The 18,574-nt window shown below is 44.1% G+C and overlaps 1 protein-coding gene across 1 annotated transcript in view; it reads right to left on the bottom strand.

Annotated features, from left to right (window-relative positions):
* AMPH (amphiphysin) overlaps positions 1–18,574 on the bottom strand; it is a 187,111-nt gene that overhangs the window by 15,080 nt on the left and 153,457 nt on the right. Inside the window, exons 17-20 of the mRNA XM_083188470.1 lie at positions 18,160–18,219; positions 16,958–17,083; positions 11,099–11,158; positions 7,189–7,347 (exon numbers count right to left, since the gene is read on the bottom strand). Coding sequence (XP_083044596.1) covers positions 7,189–7,347; positions 11,099–11,158; positions 16,958–17,083; positions 18,160–18,219 — 405 coding nt within the window. The remainder of the gene's footprint in view (positions 1–7,188; positions 7,348–11,098; positions 11,159–16,957; positions 17,084–18,159; positions 18,220–18,574) is intronic.

The following is an 18,574-nucleotide window of genomic DNA, read 5'->3' as shown; positions in this document are numbered from 1 at the left end:
TAACTTTTACACCAGCATCCCCCTGTTTAAGGCCCTTGGTTCAAGAGGTACAGCAGCTTGCGGTACTGTGCGCAAGAACCAAAGAGGCCTCCCAAAAACGCACATTAACAAAGTAATGAGAAGGGGTGAAAGCAGGGGAATATGCAACGAAAATATGTTGTTGGTCAAATATAAGGACAAGAGGGATGTCCTTATACTGACAACAATTCACGGAGACAGTACCACCTCCATCCCTGTACGAGGTACCAGTACCCACACCTCCAAACCTAATTGTATCCTGGATTACAATAGGTACATGGGCGGAGTGGATCTTTCAGATCAGGTACTGAAGCCGTACAGTGCCCTGCGGAAAACAAAAATCTGGTACAAGAAGGTGGCCGTGTATATCATCCAGATGGCACTGTATAACGCTTACGTGCTATTCCGTTCTACCGGCCAGAGGGGGACATTTATGCACTTTCAAGAGGAAGTCATAAAGGGCCTAATATTTGGGAACCAGCAGGCAGAGGGCCCCAGTACTTCTAGTACTGGTCCCCGTATTGTACCAGGGCAGCATTTTCCTGATGAAATCCCCTCCACTGGAAAAAAGGGCAGGACACAAAAAAGGTGCAAAGTTTGCTATAAAAAGGGAATAAGAAAGCAAACTATTTTCCAGTGTGACACTTGCCCCGACAAACCCGGCCTATGTATAAAGGAGTGTTTTAAAATATACCACACATCTATGGAATATTAGGTTCATAATTTCACCGTGCTTCGGGGGTCTTGCTAATGCCACATAGCACCCACCATTCATTCCACCAGAATCTGAGCCGCAAAATCCAAAAATCACTCCTTCCCTTCTGAGTCCTGCCATGCACCCAACTGGTATTTTTTGGTCACATGTGAGGCATTGCCGTACTTGGGAGAAATTGGGGCACAGATTTTGGGGTGCTTTTTCTCCTTCATTCCTTGTGAAAATGAAAAATTTTGAGCCAGAACTGCATTTTTGTGTAAAAAAATGTAATTTTTCATGTTCACTGCCCACTTGTATCAAAATTGGTGAAACCCCTGGGGGTTTGAAATGTACACTATACCCCTAGATGAATTCCCTGAGGGGTGTAGTTTGCAAAATGGGGTGACTTGTGGGGGGGTTCCACTGTATTGGTGCAACATAGCACCCACCATTCATTCCACCAAAATCTGTGCTGCAAAATCCAAAAATCACTCCTTCCCTTCTGAGTCCTGCCATGCACCCAACTGGTACTTTTTGGTCACATGTGAGGCATTGCCGTACTTGGGAGAAATTGGGGCACATATTTTGGGGTGCTTTGTCTCCTTCATACCTTGTGAAAATTAAAAATTTTGAGCCAGAACTGCATTTTTGTGTAAAAAAATGTAATTTTTCATGTTCACTGCCCACTTGTATCAAAATTGGTGAAACCCCTGGGGGTTTGAAATGTACACTATACCCCTAGATGAATTCCCTGAGGGGTGTACTTTGCAAAATGGGGTGACTTGTGGGGGGGTTCCACTGTATTGGTGCAACATAGCACCCACCATTCATTCCACCAAAATCTGTGCTGCAAAATCCAAAAATCACTCCTTCCCTTCTGAGTCCTGCCATGCACCCAACTGGTACTTTTTGGTCACATGTGAGGCATTGCCGTACTTGGGAGAAATTGGGGCACATATTTTGGGGTGCTTTGTCTCCTTCATACCTTGTGAAAATTAAAAATTTTGAGCCAGAACTGCATTTTTGTGTAAAAAAATGTAATTTTTCATGTTCACTGCCCACTTGTATCAAAATTGGTGAAACCCCTGGGGGTTTGAAATGTACACTATACCCCTAGATGAATTCCCTGAGGGGTGTAGTTTGCAAAATGGGGTCACTTGTGGGGGGGTTCCACTGTCTTGGTGCTTGGGGGGTCTTGCTAATGCGACATAGCACCCACCAAAATTCCACCAGAATCTGAGCTGTAAAATCCAAAAATCACTCCTTCCCTTCTGAGTCCTGCCATGCACCCAACTGGTATTTTTTGGTCACATGTGAGGCATTGCCGTACTCGGGAGAAATTGGGGCACAGATTTTGGGGTGCTTTTTCTCCTTCATTCCTTGTGAAAATGAAAAATTTTGAGCCAGAACTGCATTTTTGTGTAAAAAAATGTAATTTTTCATGTTCACTGCCCACTTGTATCAAAATTGGTGAAACCCCTGGGGGTTTGAAATGTACACTATACCCCTAGATGAATTCCCTGAGGGGTGTAGTTTGCAAAATGGGGTCACTTGTGGGGGGGTTCCACTGTATTGGTGCTTGGGGGGTCTTGCTAATGCGACATAGCACCCACCAAAATACCACCAGAATCTGAGCTGCAAAATCCAAAAATCACTCCTTCCCTTCTGAGTCCTGCCATGCACCCAACTGGTATTTTTTGGTCACATGTGAGGCATTGCCGTACTCGGGAGAAATTGGGGCACAGATTTTGGGGTGCTTTTTCTCCTTCATTCCTTGTGAAAATGAAAAATATTGAGCCAGAACTGCATTTTTGTGTAAAAAAATGTAATTTTTCATGTTCACTGCCCACTTGTATCAAAATTGGTGAAACCCCTGGGGGTTTGAAATGTACACTATACCCCTAGATGAATTCCCTGAGGGGTGTCGTTTGCAAAATGGGGTCACTTGTGGGGGGGTTCCACTGTATTGGTGCAACATAGCACCCACCATTCATTCCACCAAAATCTGTGCTGCAAAATCCAAAAATCACTCCTTCCCTTCTGAGTCCTGCCATGCACCCAACTGGTACTTTTTGGTCACATGTGAGGCATTGCCGTACTCGGGAGAAATTGGGGCACAGATTTTGGGGTGCTTTTTCTCCTTCATACCTTCTGAAAATGAAAAATTTTGAGCCAGAACTGCATTTTTGTGTAAAAAAATGTAATTTTTCATTTTCACTGCCCACTTGTATCAAAATTGGTGAAACCCCTGGGGGTTTGAAATGTACACTATACCCCTAGATGAATTCCCTGAGGGGTGTAGTTTGCAAAATGGGGTCACTTGTGGGGGGGTTCCACTGTCTTGGTGCTTGGGGGGTCTTGCTAATGCGACATAGCACACACCAAAATTCCACCAGAATCTGAGCTGCAAAATCCAAAAATCACTCCTTCCCTTCTGAGTCCTGCCATGCACCCAACTGGTATTTTTTGGTCACATGTGAGGCATTGCCATACTCGGGAGAAATTGGGGCACAGATTTTGGGGTGCTTTTTCTCCTTCATTCCTTGTGAAAATGAAAAATTTTGAGCCAGATCTGCATTTTTGTGTAAAAAAATGTAATTTTTCATGTTCACTGCCCACTTGTATCAAAATTGGTGAAACCCCTGGGGGTTTGAAATGTACACTATACCCCTAGATGAATTCCCTGAGGGGTGTAGTTTGCAAAATGGGGTCACTTGTGGGGGGGTTCCACTGTATTGGTGCTTGGGGGGTCTTGCTAATGCGACATAGCACCCACCAAAATTCCACCAGAATCTGAGCTGCAAAATCCAAAAATCACTCCTTACCTTCTGAGTCCTGTCATGCACCCAACTGGTATTTTTTGGTCACATGTGAGGCATTGCCGTACTCGGGAGAAATTGGGGCACAGATTTTGGGGTGCTTTTTCTCCTTCATTCCTTGTGAAAATGAAAAATATTGAGCCAGAACTGCATTTTTGTGTAAAAAAATGTAATTTTTCATGTTCACTGCCCACTTGTATCTAAATTGGTGAAACCCCTGGGGGTTTGAAATGTACACTATACCCCTAGATGAATTCCCTGAGGGGTGTAGTTTGCAAAATGGGGTGACTTGTGGGGGGGTTCCACTGTATTGGTGCAACATAGCACCCACCATTCATTCCACCAAAATCTGTGCTGCAAAATCCAAAAATCACTCCTTCCCTTCTGAGTCCTGCCATGCACCCAACTGGTACTTTTTGGTCACATGTGAGGCATTGCCGTACTCGGGAGAAATTGGGGCACAGATTTTGCGGTGCTTTTTCTCCTTCATACCTTCTGAAAATGAAAAATTTTGAGCCAGAACTGCATTTTTGTGTAACAAAATGTAATTTTTCATTTTCACTGCCCACTTGTATCAAAATTGGTGAAACCCCTGGGGGTTTAAAATGTACACTATACCCCTAGATGAATTCCCTGAGGGGTGTAGTTTGCAAAATGGGGTCACTTGTGGGGGGGTTCCACTGTATTGGTGCTTGGGGGGTCTTGCTAATGCGACATAGCACCCACCAAAATTCCACCAGAATCTGAGCTGCAAAATCCAAAAATCACTCCTTCCCTTCTGAGTCCTGCCATGCACCCAACTGGTATTTTTTGGTCACATGTGAGGCATTGCCGTACTCGGTAGAAATTGGGGCACAGATTTTGGGGGGCTTTGTCTCCTTCATTCCTTGTGAAAATGAAAAATTTTGAGCCAGAACTGCATTTTTGTGTAAAAAATTTAATTTTTCATTTTCACTGCCCAGTTGGACCACAATTGGTGAAACCCCTGGGGGTTTGAAATGTACACTATACCCCTAGATGAATTCCCTGAGGGGTGTAGTTTGCAAAATGGGGTCACTTGTGGGGGGGGTCCTAAATTTTAGCATCTTATGGTGCCTAGAAACCTACATGGTGCCTAAAAAATAATCTCATAAAAAGGAGGCTCCAAAATCAAGTAGTTGCTCCTTCTATTATGAAGCCTGTGGTTTGGTCAACGTGCACACTAGGGCCACATATAGGATATTTATGAAAACAAAAGATTTGGGGGAATCAATTTTTAGTCACATTTCTCTAGTAAAATGTACTGTGTTCCTTAGAAAAATGTATTAAAATTGCAAATCTGCAAAAAAAATGAAATTTTGAAATTTCACCTACACTTTGTTTTAATTCCTGTGAAACACCTAAAGGGTTAACAAACTTCCAAAATGCTGTTTTGAATACTGTGAGGGGTGCAGTTTTTGAAATGGCATCATTTATGGGGGTGTCTCACATACAAGTCCCTCAAAGTCACATCAGAACTGAACTGGTCCCTAAAAAAATCAGTGTTTGAAATTTTCTTGAAAATTTGAGAATTTGCTATTCATATTGTAAGCCTCCTAGTGTCCAAAAAAATTAAAAGGAAGTTGAAATAATGATGGAAACATAAAGTAGACATATGGTCTATGTTAGTTATTAACTATTTTGAGTGGTAAGATTATTTGTCTCACAAGCAGAAAATTTAACATTTTGCAAATCGCAAAATTTTCCATTTTTTCACGACATTTTGGTATTTTTCACAAAAAAACACAGACTGTATCGACCCAAATTTACCACTAATTTGAAGTACAATGTGTCACGAAAAAACAATCTCAAAATCACTGGGATAAGTAAAAGCAAAAAAAAGTTATCCCCACTTAAGTGAGACATGTCAGATTTGAAAAAAATGGCTCTGTCAGGAACGCAAAAACTAGCTCTGTCAGGAAGGGGTTAAAGCTGCCCGCTCACTGCTCTTTTCTCCCCCCTCAGACTGTAACCACGCAGGATCAGCTTGAAAGGAGCTTCTCCCCCTGCCTGCCGCAGGGGAGAGCACGGGAACATAAAAAAACCACTGAACGATGTATCGGCAGCCAGGGGGGTTTCAAAGTACTCGGAAACCCCCCCTTGCGTGCACGCCTGGGTATTCAATCTGTACTGATTTACCCGACAATCTGAAAATCGCCATTTTTCTGGATTTTTGGCCAAATTTACATTCAATACATTACATTTTTCAATGATTAAAATAATCATCATGGTCAGAAAACACGTGGCTCGGCAAATAACAGTTTTGTTAAATTGTTTTTTTTTTTGGTACTTATGTAATATCTGGGCTCCCTTTTTTCTTATGAGACCGCATCCCCTCGCGGGGCTCGCTGCGCTCGCCACGCTTCGGGCACGGTGGCTCGCTGCGCTCGCCACACTATATAAAATCAACTCCATGCGTAGTTGGATAGTAGGGGTATGAAAAAATGGGGTGCATTTAACATGGGAGCCCAGATAATACATAAGTACCTTTTTTTTTTTAAATAATACTTTTTATTTAGTTCTGAACTTTAAATGAGGAATTTATATGTCATCTTCCTCATCAGGTGTTCTGACAAATTAATATTTTTGACTGGAAAACATGAGTAGCTGTCCACATACAGATGGACTACAGCTGACATTTTCTTATTCAATATGCTTATTATAGCTTGCCTCATGTGACTTATTGCTTATATGGTTTGACCAGCCTTTTTTTCCCTTTATTTTGTGTTACCTTCTCTGCAGCTATTAGCTCTTCGCAGCATTCTCACACTAGCTGATGCAATCAAGCTATGAACAGACTGATGACAATGGACCTTTTTCGCCCCCCACTTGTTCAATCCGCACCGCCTCCCTCCCGCTGACTTTCTTTGCGTGGCTGTGAATGGATGTTTTGCATAAACATTCATTCGCAGCCTTGGGTGCGGGGACCAAATCCACACCCCCTGCTCGCACTGGTGGGGGCAAAAGGGACCTCGAGCTAGTACTTCGCCGTGCCCGCTTGCACCAAGCGTATGCACCGGTGCGTTAGGAAAACATTGCTCCCCCGTGCGAATGCGTGCGGAACCAACTGATTACAATCAGGCCCAATGTCACAAGAAAAATACAGATAGCATTTAGTGCTGCTAATGGAAGAATGAAAGTATTGGTGTATGACAGTGGTAGTTTGTAATCTCTATCATTGCACACAGTAATATGCTGTCCCTGCAGTCTGCTCTCTGTTTCACCATTAGGACTGCACCATTGTGAGATATACAATATACTGTATGAACAACAAGTAACATACCTCCCTACAGGACCCTCTCCAGGAGGGATAGAATGCTCTGTTGCTGGATTTAATGATTACCCTCACCTGTGTGGAAACACCTTTCTTTTGAATTAACTTGTTCAACACATTTGAGGGAATCGTAAATTAAGAGGGAAGCCCAAAAAAACCCAGAGCATTGTGTCCCACCTGGTCTGAGTCATGTTGGGAGGTATGAAGTAATACTGTATCTTTTCAAAATATCACTATATATGAACATTAGTTTTTCCTTTAAATACAGCTGTTAGCAGGGAAAGTCATTCCACAAGTGGCCCTAGCCATTCATACATGAATAGGTCCTTGTAAACAAGTCCTAATGATCAACCCATACATCTTACCGGAGTTACTTCAGTATCTTTATCACTGTCCACTTCTTGTTCTTTTCTTTCTTCTTCTTTTTCTTCTTCCTTTTCTTCTTTTTTTTCTTCCTCTTTTTCTTCTTTTGTTGCACTTGGAACAGGTTCATCAAGCTTTTCTTCTTTAGTCTCAGGTTCTGTCTGAAAACCATTATATAGAGTATTATTCATCACTAGCACAAAGCGCACACTTTCTATTGTGCTGCCTATTATTGCTCGATGTAGTTACAGACCTTTACCTGGAAGCAGCAGTTCTTCTCAACCCTGCACTTGCTGCTGTGTGCTGGGCTGCAGTGCGGCAGAGAGGTGCTTAAAGTGCTATTTTCTAGCCCTGGTGTATGCCCCATAAAACACCTTTATGGCACAAGAGATGCAACACACTAGCAGAGTCTCACAGGACTGGTGTACAGGGAGGTGCTCTGTGGTGTGATTGCAGCAATGATGTATACACGGACATATCTGTATTTGACCACAGCTGCGTCTTATGCTAATATTATGGCTAATGGTCACAATACTGTGGTGCATCTCTATCGTGGTGCGCCTTTAGACACACCAGTGAATGCACCATTGAAACTTGCACAAGCCATATGGCAGGTGTGGTCTCTACTTCTGACCATCACCTCCGTTATGAGATGTTTTCTATCTTTGGATGCATCACACCCGCATCTTCCTGTTAACTCAGAATGTCCATTGAATTCCAAAGACCTTGTGATTCTCATTCAGTTTTGCGTCTATGAATGGGAACCATTGGGACACATGCGATGTGCATCACTCTGGCTGCAGGGCTCTGCAATTTCGTAGAGCAGCAATGAGGTTGAATAACAGCCATAAGCCAGAATACGCTGGTCAGGTTCCCTGGTAGATATACTGTACAGTACATTTTTAATAAACTGGAGAATTTGGGGATAGTAAAAATATATTTTTTAGTGACTTTAGCTTCTGAACAGAACCACCAATATAAAGGACCCCCCCCTTTAGGGATAGATTTACAAAAAAGACTAAATAGGAAAACTGGATAGTTTTTATGTTCTAGCATGTGTGCCACCATACCACTTTATATTCCTATGACTGCACTCATTAACATTTTTCTCTCTGCTCCTCTCAATATGTACTTTTTCCCCCTTGTATCATCGGTGTCTTTCTCACTTTTACATTCTGTACAACTGCCCCCTTTACCGTTTGTGCATTTTTCCCCTCCCTTTATTTGCATCTGCCTCTTATGCTTTTTCATCTGTGCCCTTAAATTTCTGATGGAAATTGACTAGGGATTGGTGGGATTCCAGTATTTTGGCTCAAAAATGACAATATTTGAATCCATGGACAGGCATGTCCAAACTATGGCCCTCCAGCTGTTGTGAAACTACAAATCCCATCATCCCATGCCACAGTTTTGCTATTAGTGAATACTTAAACTATGGCAAAACAAGCTGGGATGTGTAGTTTTACAACAGCTGGAGGGCCACAGTTTGGACATGCCTGGATTAGAACCTCAAATCCCAGGATTTGAAGGATTTTGTTGCGCATGCAGTTTTTTTTTTGGGCTGTGCAGCACTGAGCACTAATATCACTCATCTCAGTTGCTGCCCAGGTATGCAACAATAAGCGGGGTAACATCAGAGACGTCAGGCTGAACAGCTTCATGCCAGTCCCCTGCTTCATTCGTAGTGTGGGTGTGGCCCGAGCAGAGAAGAGCTCATAATCACCGCTGCTGTGAGTCAGGACTAGCTGGGAGTGATGGGATGGGAGTGCACTGATGGTACCTGCTGTCAGGGCTGTTTCTAGACAAATTGGTTCCCAGTGCAAACATTTCTGCCACCCGTGTTGCAGACAGTGGGTGGGGAGTGAGTACTTTTTACCTGGGCCTGATGGGGGCTCTGGGCCCACTACTCCCTTCCCCATTTCAGAGAGATGTATACAGAGAGTGCTACTCGATGCTGTGCACTGAGCTGGGCAGAGGCAGTTGCAGCGGAAATCTGTCCTCTCTCTCCCTGAGTGAGTGTGTGATGCCAGCCACTGGCTCCTGCTAAGTATATATTTGCTTTTTTTTTACAGGGATGTGGCCACACACCCTTTCATTGGCCCACACAATAACTTTACAAGGCCTGGCAGAACTGCCTGGTATGCTCTATTAGGCCACAAACAGCAATGATCGTTACACAATATTATGCCACTTGCACTACATTATGCTGCACACAGGAATACCTCACACAGTAATGCCCCTGACACTATATTATGCCCCCACAGCCAAGCCTCTGTCACTATATTATGCCCCACACATTAATGACCTTGACAGCATAATATGCCCACACAGTTACAGTATGCCCGTCACCATATTAGACCACAACCAGTAAAAATGACGCTACACTACAGGCACAAGCAGAGCCCCCCCCCCCCCCCCCCATCACCACCCACCGGATTGTCAGTGGTGCCAGCATTTCCACCAACCACTGTCTCCTTTCATACACTAAGCCCCTATTAAATCCCCCTCCCAAAATGTTCGAAGCCTCCTCTAGCATCTTTACACAACGGTCTCCTCTGCAGTGGCAGCTATTATTGGAGGAGCATACAGTACATTTTCGACAGTTTTTCATGCGAATAGAAAGTACCCATGGAATACTAGGGGTTATAGAGATGCTGCTGTTCTAAGTTTGCAGATTTCTGTAATCAGAAAGCCACTGCCCCATCAGAATGATATCCTGCCCTGCGTAAAGCTGCGAAAATATTGTAGATCAGCGAATACCTGCAAATCCATACGCAACTCACTCACCATCAAATGATTTTTCCAGTGTGTGTGCAATCTGTGCATAGCTCAGGACCTGCTCTGCCTGTGCGATAGAAACGGCTGATCGGGGCCGGAGCTGACATGTCACCCTCCCTGAAAATGCCTGGTCACGCTTGCATTTGTCCTGACACTCCAACTAAACGGCCGGGTGACACCCACAAATGCCGGCTTCCTGTCAATCAACTTGTGAACAACTTTTGATTAGATATGATGCTTGATTTTATCACTGGATGGCTTTTCGCATGCATGCTATGATCCATACGCATACACAGTCATTCAATAATCGACTGGCCTGCGAATCTCAGTCCAGCAATCAGGTCTGAATAATCCCCACTGTTTGCAGGAGACGTGGCTGTAGCCGCAATAGCAAAGCTGATCTGGACCTAGAAAAGGCCCTGAGGCCTGTGTTCCCGCTGCTGCCTGTAGTGCCATCGCCCAAAGTAACACAATTTGGAAAATATGACATATGGCACTGCATCGCCCAGTGATCTGCATCGCCCAGTGTGAGACCCTGCCTGGGACTGGCCCTGCCAGTATTAAGTTCCACCACACCGCCAAACTGTGCCAAGCTGCTAAAATAGTCGAGATGTCAACTGATTGCTTGCTGCCAGTGCTTCCCATTACCCTGAAGTGCGCTGTTCTTATTGGTGTGGACTCTCTGCATTGGAGGAGGAGGGTGAGTCACTGTGGGCCCTGGACTGGGCTGGTTGAGAGAGCGCAAAGTTATTTCATTCCTTTAGTGGGGTTGCATGAAATTAGATTTTTATTGACCAACTCAATCCCGGGAATCCCAAAAATCCTGGAATTTCTTTCAATCTCGAAACTCAGGAATGAGAAACATTAGGCAAGATTGCTTTCCCTACCCGGATAAAGCAGGTGTTCTGTTGCAGAACACTTTGGGGAACATTTTTAATTTCTATAAAGCTTATTTTGCCATTTGATAAAGTAGCCCTATTACCAGTAATACACTGTTTAGTTGCCTAAAAATCAATAAACAAGCAATCATTTTGTAATCGTTTTTTATAGCGTACTCTGTAGTAATTGTTCTTTAACAATAAATGTCAAATAAATGAAAATAAAATGAAAATCCAACAGGAATCTCTGTCATACCTTGCTGCCTTCTGTGTCAGCTTCCTCAGCTGTCTTGATTTCTTCAGGTTCAGTAGTTTCCTTCATAGGAAGGGTACAGTCAGTGTTATTGTGTCAGACATAACAATAAAAGGATATTATATATATATATATATATATATATATATATATATATATATATATATATATATATATATATATAAAAAGTCTGTGAGATGAATTATGAATAAACCAATAGTATGATACCAAATACCAAGTTATGTAACCAAACATCACCCAATGCATATTAAGAAGAGTCCTACACAAGTATCTGCAACATTCCCAGAGGGCTGGGATGGGTGTGATGGGAGCTGCAGCTGGTTACGGCAGATGCTGGGTCCATAACTACCATTATGTATATACTGGGGTGTAAAGTGCTGTGAGAGGACCAGGAAGGGGGTCCTAATCCCGTGAGGTGTATCATTCCTCCTTATGCAAATGTATTCTTAAAATAATATTTTTTTATTTAAATTAATTGTTACACTACAAACAAGTAAACGGTGGGATATGGGCCTAATTCAGACCTGATCGCACGGCCACGCATTTACAGTAGCCAGCGGTCAGGTAAGCCACTTCCCCACTAGAGTGAAATCCCGCCTTTCAAATCAATGTGCTTGCTGTGCGAATGATCTGTATGGCTACAAATCTATTTGCAGCCGTGCAATCAGATCTGAATTACCCCCATGGTAATGTATTGTGTGAAGATTCCTTCTCACTAGGGTAAAACATTTAATTTCTCATTGGTAGAAAATAAGATCCATAACATTACCGTGGCAACTACATTCCAACATTGTTCTGGTTGTTTTTAGTTGACAGAGGTCTAATTAACATATCTGGTGAAACAATTACCCCCTGACTATGACAGAATACTTTATTTGAAGTCAGATATTTTTTTATGTCTGTCTATTTATTACCCAGTTTTGTTCTATCCCTGCTGTTTCCGATTGAAAAGTGCAATAAAATATGCTGCGCTACATAAATAACTTAATAAAATAAAAATTTTAAACCATTTTTATTTTTTAAAATGTAATAAGTAATACTAATAGTTTATTTTTTATTGTTTTCATATAGCACATTTCCAAGATCTGAAGAAGAGATAATGTTCATAATCCTGGGATGTGAAGTCAGGGGAGGCAGTGCCTCCCATGTCATTAATGAGCAACATAATAAAATAATTGTTACTATGTCACTGAGACAGCGGTGGTTGGGCAGTGACGTACCAATGGACTGAGAGGAGCGGCTCCCTTCTCAGAGTACTGCAGTAGCATCACTCTCACCTCACCACTCTCACCCCACTGTACAGCTAGGACACAGCACTGACACATCGCTGTGTGCTGAGCGATCTTGCTGAGTGTTCTGAGCAACGTATCATCGCACAGAACGCTTCAGTTTTGCTATGTGTGTGTCGGCCCCTAACTCTATTAGAGGTTTTCTGAATTATATTATGATGTCTAACCAATTATATCTTGGGGACAAACCCAAAATTATAACATCCCCTGATAACACATATGTGTATAACACACTAATATGACTCACAACTAGCAAACAGTCTGTCAGTTATTCTAACACTGCGCACTTCTATATTTTTAGCACAATTTATGTTGATGTGTTGTCCTTGTCCATTATTCTAACCTCTAATTTTCACCCTCACAATCGCCGGACGTCTTTCCTGAATTGTTTCATTAAAGGAGAAAACAAAGAGATTTAAAAAGTTTTAATGAATATAAATTAATAATTTAAGAGATCTTTTCCAGATGTGTGTCCACTTTTTCTTCTTGTATGCAAATATATATCTAGGTTGTCCAGGACAGCGCCCGCACAGACATAACATAGCAATATTAAAAACTGTGTATTTCTAGCCTAAAAAAAGGCTACTGTAGATAAAGTTGTGTGCAGACCTAATCCCCTCTCTTTGTAGGGTTCTGGTGTGTAGTGTACTAGCGTGTAGTGTACTGTGGGGGTATATATAGATATACAGTATATATCTATACATCCCCTCTCTGTGCGGGACTACCCCGGTCCAGCATCAGGTAGAGGGAGAAGACAGCATGTTGGAGACAGTGCTGATCTGCCGGATCAGCTTCATGGTCCGCCGCAGCCCCAGATCCGCCGCTGCAGAGTACCAGCTCTCCTTAGTCACACCTGCACCTAGCCCTGGCGGGATACGGTTATTGGGTCACCAGCAGGGGCGGGCTGGGCCGGGGGGCAGAGTGCCATATGCCCCCCGGGCCGCTTACCCACCCACTGGCTGCGGGCCGTGCTGCGGCTGGATCAGCTTCTCCAGCCCTCCTGCACTGGCCGCGGCTTACAGAACACGGCCGCGGCTACAGGAAAATGGCCGCCGGCCCCCTGCACTGAGGACATGTTCTCAGTGCAGGAGGCCGGCGGCCATTTTCCTGTAGCCGCGGCCGTGTTCTGGAAGCCGCGGCCAGCGCAGGAGGGCTGGAGAACCTGATCCAGCCGCAGCACGGCCCGCAGCTAGCGAGTGGGTAAGCGCTCTCCCCCCCCCCCTCCCTCACCCCAGCATATGTGTTTCTGTCACTGTGGGGGCATATCTGGCACTGTGTGGGGGCATATCTGGCACTGTGTGGGGGCATATCTGGCACTGTGTGGGGGCATATCTGACACTGTGTGGGGGTATATCTGGCACTGTGTGGGGGCATATCTGGCACTGTGTGGGGGCATATGTGTATCTGGCACTGTGGGGGGCATATCTGGCACTGTGGGGGCATATATGTATTTGGCACTGTGGGGGCATATGTGTATCTGGCACAGTGGGGCATATGTGTATTTGGCACTGTGGGGGCATATGTGTATCTGGCACTGTGGGGGCATATGTGTATCTGGCACTGTGGGGGAATATGTGTATCTGGCACTGTGGGGGCATATGTGTATCTGGCACTGTGGGGCATATGTGTATTTGGCACTGTGGGGGCATATGTGTATCTGGCACTGTGGGGGCATATGTGTATCTGGCACTGTGGGGACATATGTGTATCTGGCACTGTGGGGGCATATGTGTCTGGCACTGTGGGGGCATATGTGTATTTGGCACTGTGGGGGCATATGTGTCTCTGGCACTGTGGGGGCATATGTGTCTCTGGCACTGTGGGGGCATATCTGGCACTGTGGGGGTATATGTGTCTTTGGCACTGTGGGGGAATATGTGTCTCTGGCACTGAGGGGGCATATGTGTCTCTGGCACTGTGGGGGCATATGTGTCTCTGGCACTGTGGGGGCATATCTGGCACTGTGGGGGCATATGTGTCTTTGGCACTGTGGGGGAATATGTGTCTCTGGCACTGTGGGGGCATATGTGTCTCTGGCACTGTGGGGGCATATGTGTCTCTGGCACTCTGGGGGCATATCTGGCACTGTGGAGGACTATGCGTATTTGGCACTGTGGCAGAATATCTGGCACTGTGGCGGCATTTGTGTCTGGCACTGTGGGGGCATATGTGTATTTGGTACTGTGGCGGAATATCTTGCACTGTGGGGGCATATCTGGCACTGTGGACATCACATTGTGCGGTGTAATGGGCATCATGGTATGGGGCGTAATGGACATTACGGTGTGGGGAGCATTGGGTAATTGCCATCACAGTATGGGGTGTAATGGGCATCAAGGTGTGCAGCATAATGTGTAATTAGCATCACAGTGTGCGGTGTATTGAGTAATTAGCATCGCAGTGTTGGGCGTAATGTGTAACTGGCATCATGGTGTTCAGCATAATGTGTAATTGGCATTACGGCATGTGGCTTTATGTGTAATGGGTATTACAAGGTTCGCTAAAATGTGCAATCTGCAGGTACACAATACAATCATGGTACAGGCAACGCCCCTTATGATAGGCCACGCCCCTAATTTTTCGGCGCGCCTACGGCGCGCAAAAGCATTCCTTCCGACGGTGACTTGGCTGATTATGGGCCAGTGCTCTGGACTTGCCCCCTAGGCTAAAAGTTGCCAGCCAGCCCCTGGTCACCAGCAAGTTGTTAGACAGTCATTAGGTCGACACCATTAGGTTGATATGCATTTAGGTCGACATGTGTCTAGGTCAGCATGCAGGAAGGTCGACATGTTTCTAGGTCGACATGGGTTAGGTCGACAGGGTCATTAGTTTGACAGGGTCATTAGGTCGACATGAGTAAGTTCGACATGGGGTTTTTCACTGTTTTTTTGGCATCCCAAACTTCCTCTGCATAGGGAGAGCACACAGCATGAAAGTTACAGCCACCTGCAGTCACAGGGAGCAGCTCCTCCTAGCCAGTGCCTCACCAGCCACTGACCTCACCGCAGGTCACTGTCATAATCAGGCAACAATGGCAAATTGCTAATAAAGCAAGTAAGTAGAACAATGGTTATGATTTCTGTGTTTTGCCAGAACACGCAGCATCTGTTGTCTAACTCCACTAGCTTTACCCAGTTCAATGCAAAAGTGTTCTATTACGGGTTTAGGGGGAGATTCTCTAAGAATCTCTGCCCCCCTTCGCCGCTCTTCGCAATTATAATTATCGCATATGTTCTAACATATGCGATAATTATAGCAAAGGACAGCTCTTGCGTTAAGAGCTGTCCTTTGCGGTGAGAGTCGCCGGGTCCCAGCAGGTCCTGGCGGCTCCCCCCTCCCTCACACACCCGGCGCTGCTGCTGCTGCGCCGGGCTCTCCTCCTCCCTGCACCCGGAAAACGATCAGTGCAGGGAGGAGGTCACAGGTCCGGGCAGCACAGCTCTGTGGTGCCGGGACACAGGTGAGGGGGCGATGCGGGGCGACGGTGGGATGCAGTAGAAGCCCATAGGCTTCTATGTGGGCATCGCCATATTTTTCTGGCGATGCCCCCCCGCTGCGGTAACCCAGCGGGGGATGCTTAGTGCACGGGGTTTTTATAGCATTTTTAGCTTAGAGAATCTCCCCCTTAGTAGGTCAAATCTGATGAGTCATAAAAAGTGCTGAAGGCATGCGCAGCGCGTACCGCAATGCAACTATGCAGATGGATCTTAACATGTGCTGTCCTGTGTGTTACTGCACATTATTATTACAATAGACTCTGGTGCCTCAGAAAGGAATACCTCAGATAGTATAAGAGCACAGTGATGGTGGACTACAGTGCAAAGGCAAAACAGTAAAAGAAGTGATCACCATGGACTTCAGTTTTTGTCATACCTAGTCAGGGGTATATATACCCTCTCTCCTTAACACCCTAACCCCCCCCCCCACACACACACACCCCTACCTGATGACTGGCCCTTGCAGCCTTACCCTAACCTTACTCGTAATGCCTAACTCTAACCCTCTTTTTAGTGCCTAACCCTAACCCTTTCTCTCCACACCCTAATCCTTCCACTTCTCTGCATAACCCTTCCTCCCCACACCCTAACCGACCCCCCCCCCCCCCCCCCCCCACACACACACACCTGCCTAAACCTAACCTCCCACATGAAGCCTAATAATGCTGCAGGCATCTTGTTGCATCAATCAATCAATCAATCATATTGCTGGTCAGTGTAGGTAAGCAAATGGTTAGCATGCTACAAACAGCAAAGACAACATCATGTCGTATTTAAGTTAGTGTGTCACTTTCTACTGTTAATTATTATATGCATGTGGATCAATCATTACCCTTCCATATTTTAGGTTCATGATTTATTCAATCTTATAGGAAACCACTGGCTATAGCTGTTATGCTTCTGTTGTCATTTAATATGCATTGCTCCAATCTCACATTAAGCAAAGGACAAAATGACTGTGCTGAGATGTGATGAGATAAAGCCATGGGAAGATATTGCGATGGAATATGATGGAATGGAGCGTGTGAGCTGATAGTTCTTTCACAGTAACTCACCATTGTCTTTTCTACTACAGGTAGCTCTGTTTGCTCCTCAACTTTAGTTTCCTCAACAGGAAGATCAGAGATAGACTGTGCCTTCTCAGCCTTGGTTTCCACAGGGGCAGCTACATATGACTCCACCTTATTTTGTCACAATATAAAGTATGTACTAACTGAATGAAAGCATTAACCCTTCTTTATGCGAGACAATATTTGATGACATACAGAATATCCTATATAATTTGTAGCCCCTGTTATGTAAATAGTTTGTGATTTTAATATTATATAGCCTAACTAATTAATTTAGATGACTCAACAAAAGACCCATTACTACACTTTAACATTAAGAAGAATATCTATTTCTAAAATCAAATGGTTGGCATGTCTGTAGCACTTGGAGTAATTGTACATACTGTATATTACAGTGACATGTTCTATGAAAGTAAAGTCCCCCATACATCAATGGTGGATTGACACATATTTCCAGAATCCCCTGACAGTCAGGATGGGGAACCGGGAATATTAATCCTTTCAAAAGCTTGTTTCCCTAATCCAGGGGTTCACAAACTTTTTGGAATCACGGCACCCTGGGGTATCAGAAATTTTTTCGTGGCACCCCTAGGCCAAAGTTTCTTATTGGGTACTTAAAAAAAAAATATTGTGTTTAAATTGTGTTTATATGTGATCCTTATTTTCAGTTATGTTGTGAGGGATAGCATTCACTTCAGGTTTGTTCACATATTGTATGATTGGAATCCAGAAGCACTGATTTTCCCTATAACATTGACCATAAATAAAATTAATTGTTCCTTGACCACCATCTCACGGCACCTCTGCAAGTGTTCTGAGGCACCCCAGGGTGCCGCGGCACACCGTTTGGGAACCACTGAAAAATCCCTGAAAACAGTTGGGCTCAGCAAATTGAGAATTTCAACATGAGGAATTTCCTAGATTCCCTGATGCTTTGCTGATCATCAATGGCCGCTGATCAGAGAGGATCCAATTGGTGTTTCCATTAAATCGGTAAAACTGGTGCCTGATGTATGGAGGCCTTACCACCCTGACTCATCAAATTACTTGTCATCTACAAAACTGTAATGTACTGTATGGAGTTCCTCTAATGTTGTACTTTGCATGCAATCACAGACAAGAATACAAGGAACTTTAATAAGATATTAACATTTTTTCCGTATATGATAAAAACAAAGGTAACTTACCATCACTTCACTGCCACTTTGTTCTTCTTGCATTGTGAAGAGAGACGTGGGAGCTTCAGGCTAGAATACATAAATCAAAATGGAGTTAGTAATTGACACAAAATACAAACTGTCACTTTGTTATGTTAACATTAATATAGTGACAGGTACATTGCTCAGTAGTAATCCAGGTGAAAGTGATGGAGCTTACAGCACAACTGTAATACATTCTGGTGCTATTTCAACCCTACCAGTTTCTGTCTCATTAATAGGCTCAATTATTTTATTTTGACTTGACAAATTATATATATATATATATATATATATATATATATATATATATATATATATATATATATATAAAGTCCAGAGGTGAGCAGCACTTCCTCGACTTCAGTGTAAAGGCGGGGTGCCATCCATAACCACGGCGGGTTAA

This window comes from Crinia signifera, chromosome 5 (genome assembly GCF_055691185.1).
Source record: "Crinia signifera chromosome 5, ASM5569118v1, whole genome shotgun sequence".
Taxonomy (NCBI): domain Eukaryota; kingdom Metazoa; phylum Chordata; class Amphibia; order Anura; family Myobatrachidae; genus Crinia; species Crinia signifera.
This window is presented reverse-complemented; position numbering and strand designations above follow the sequence as displayed.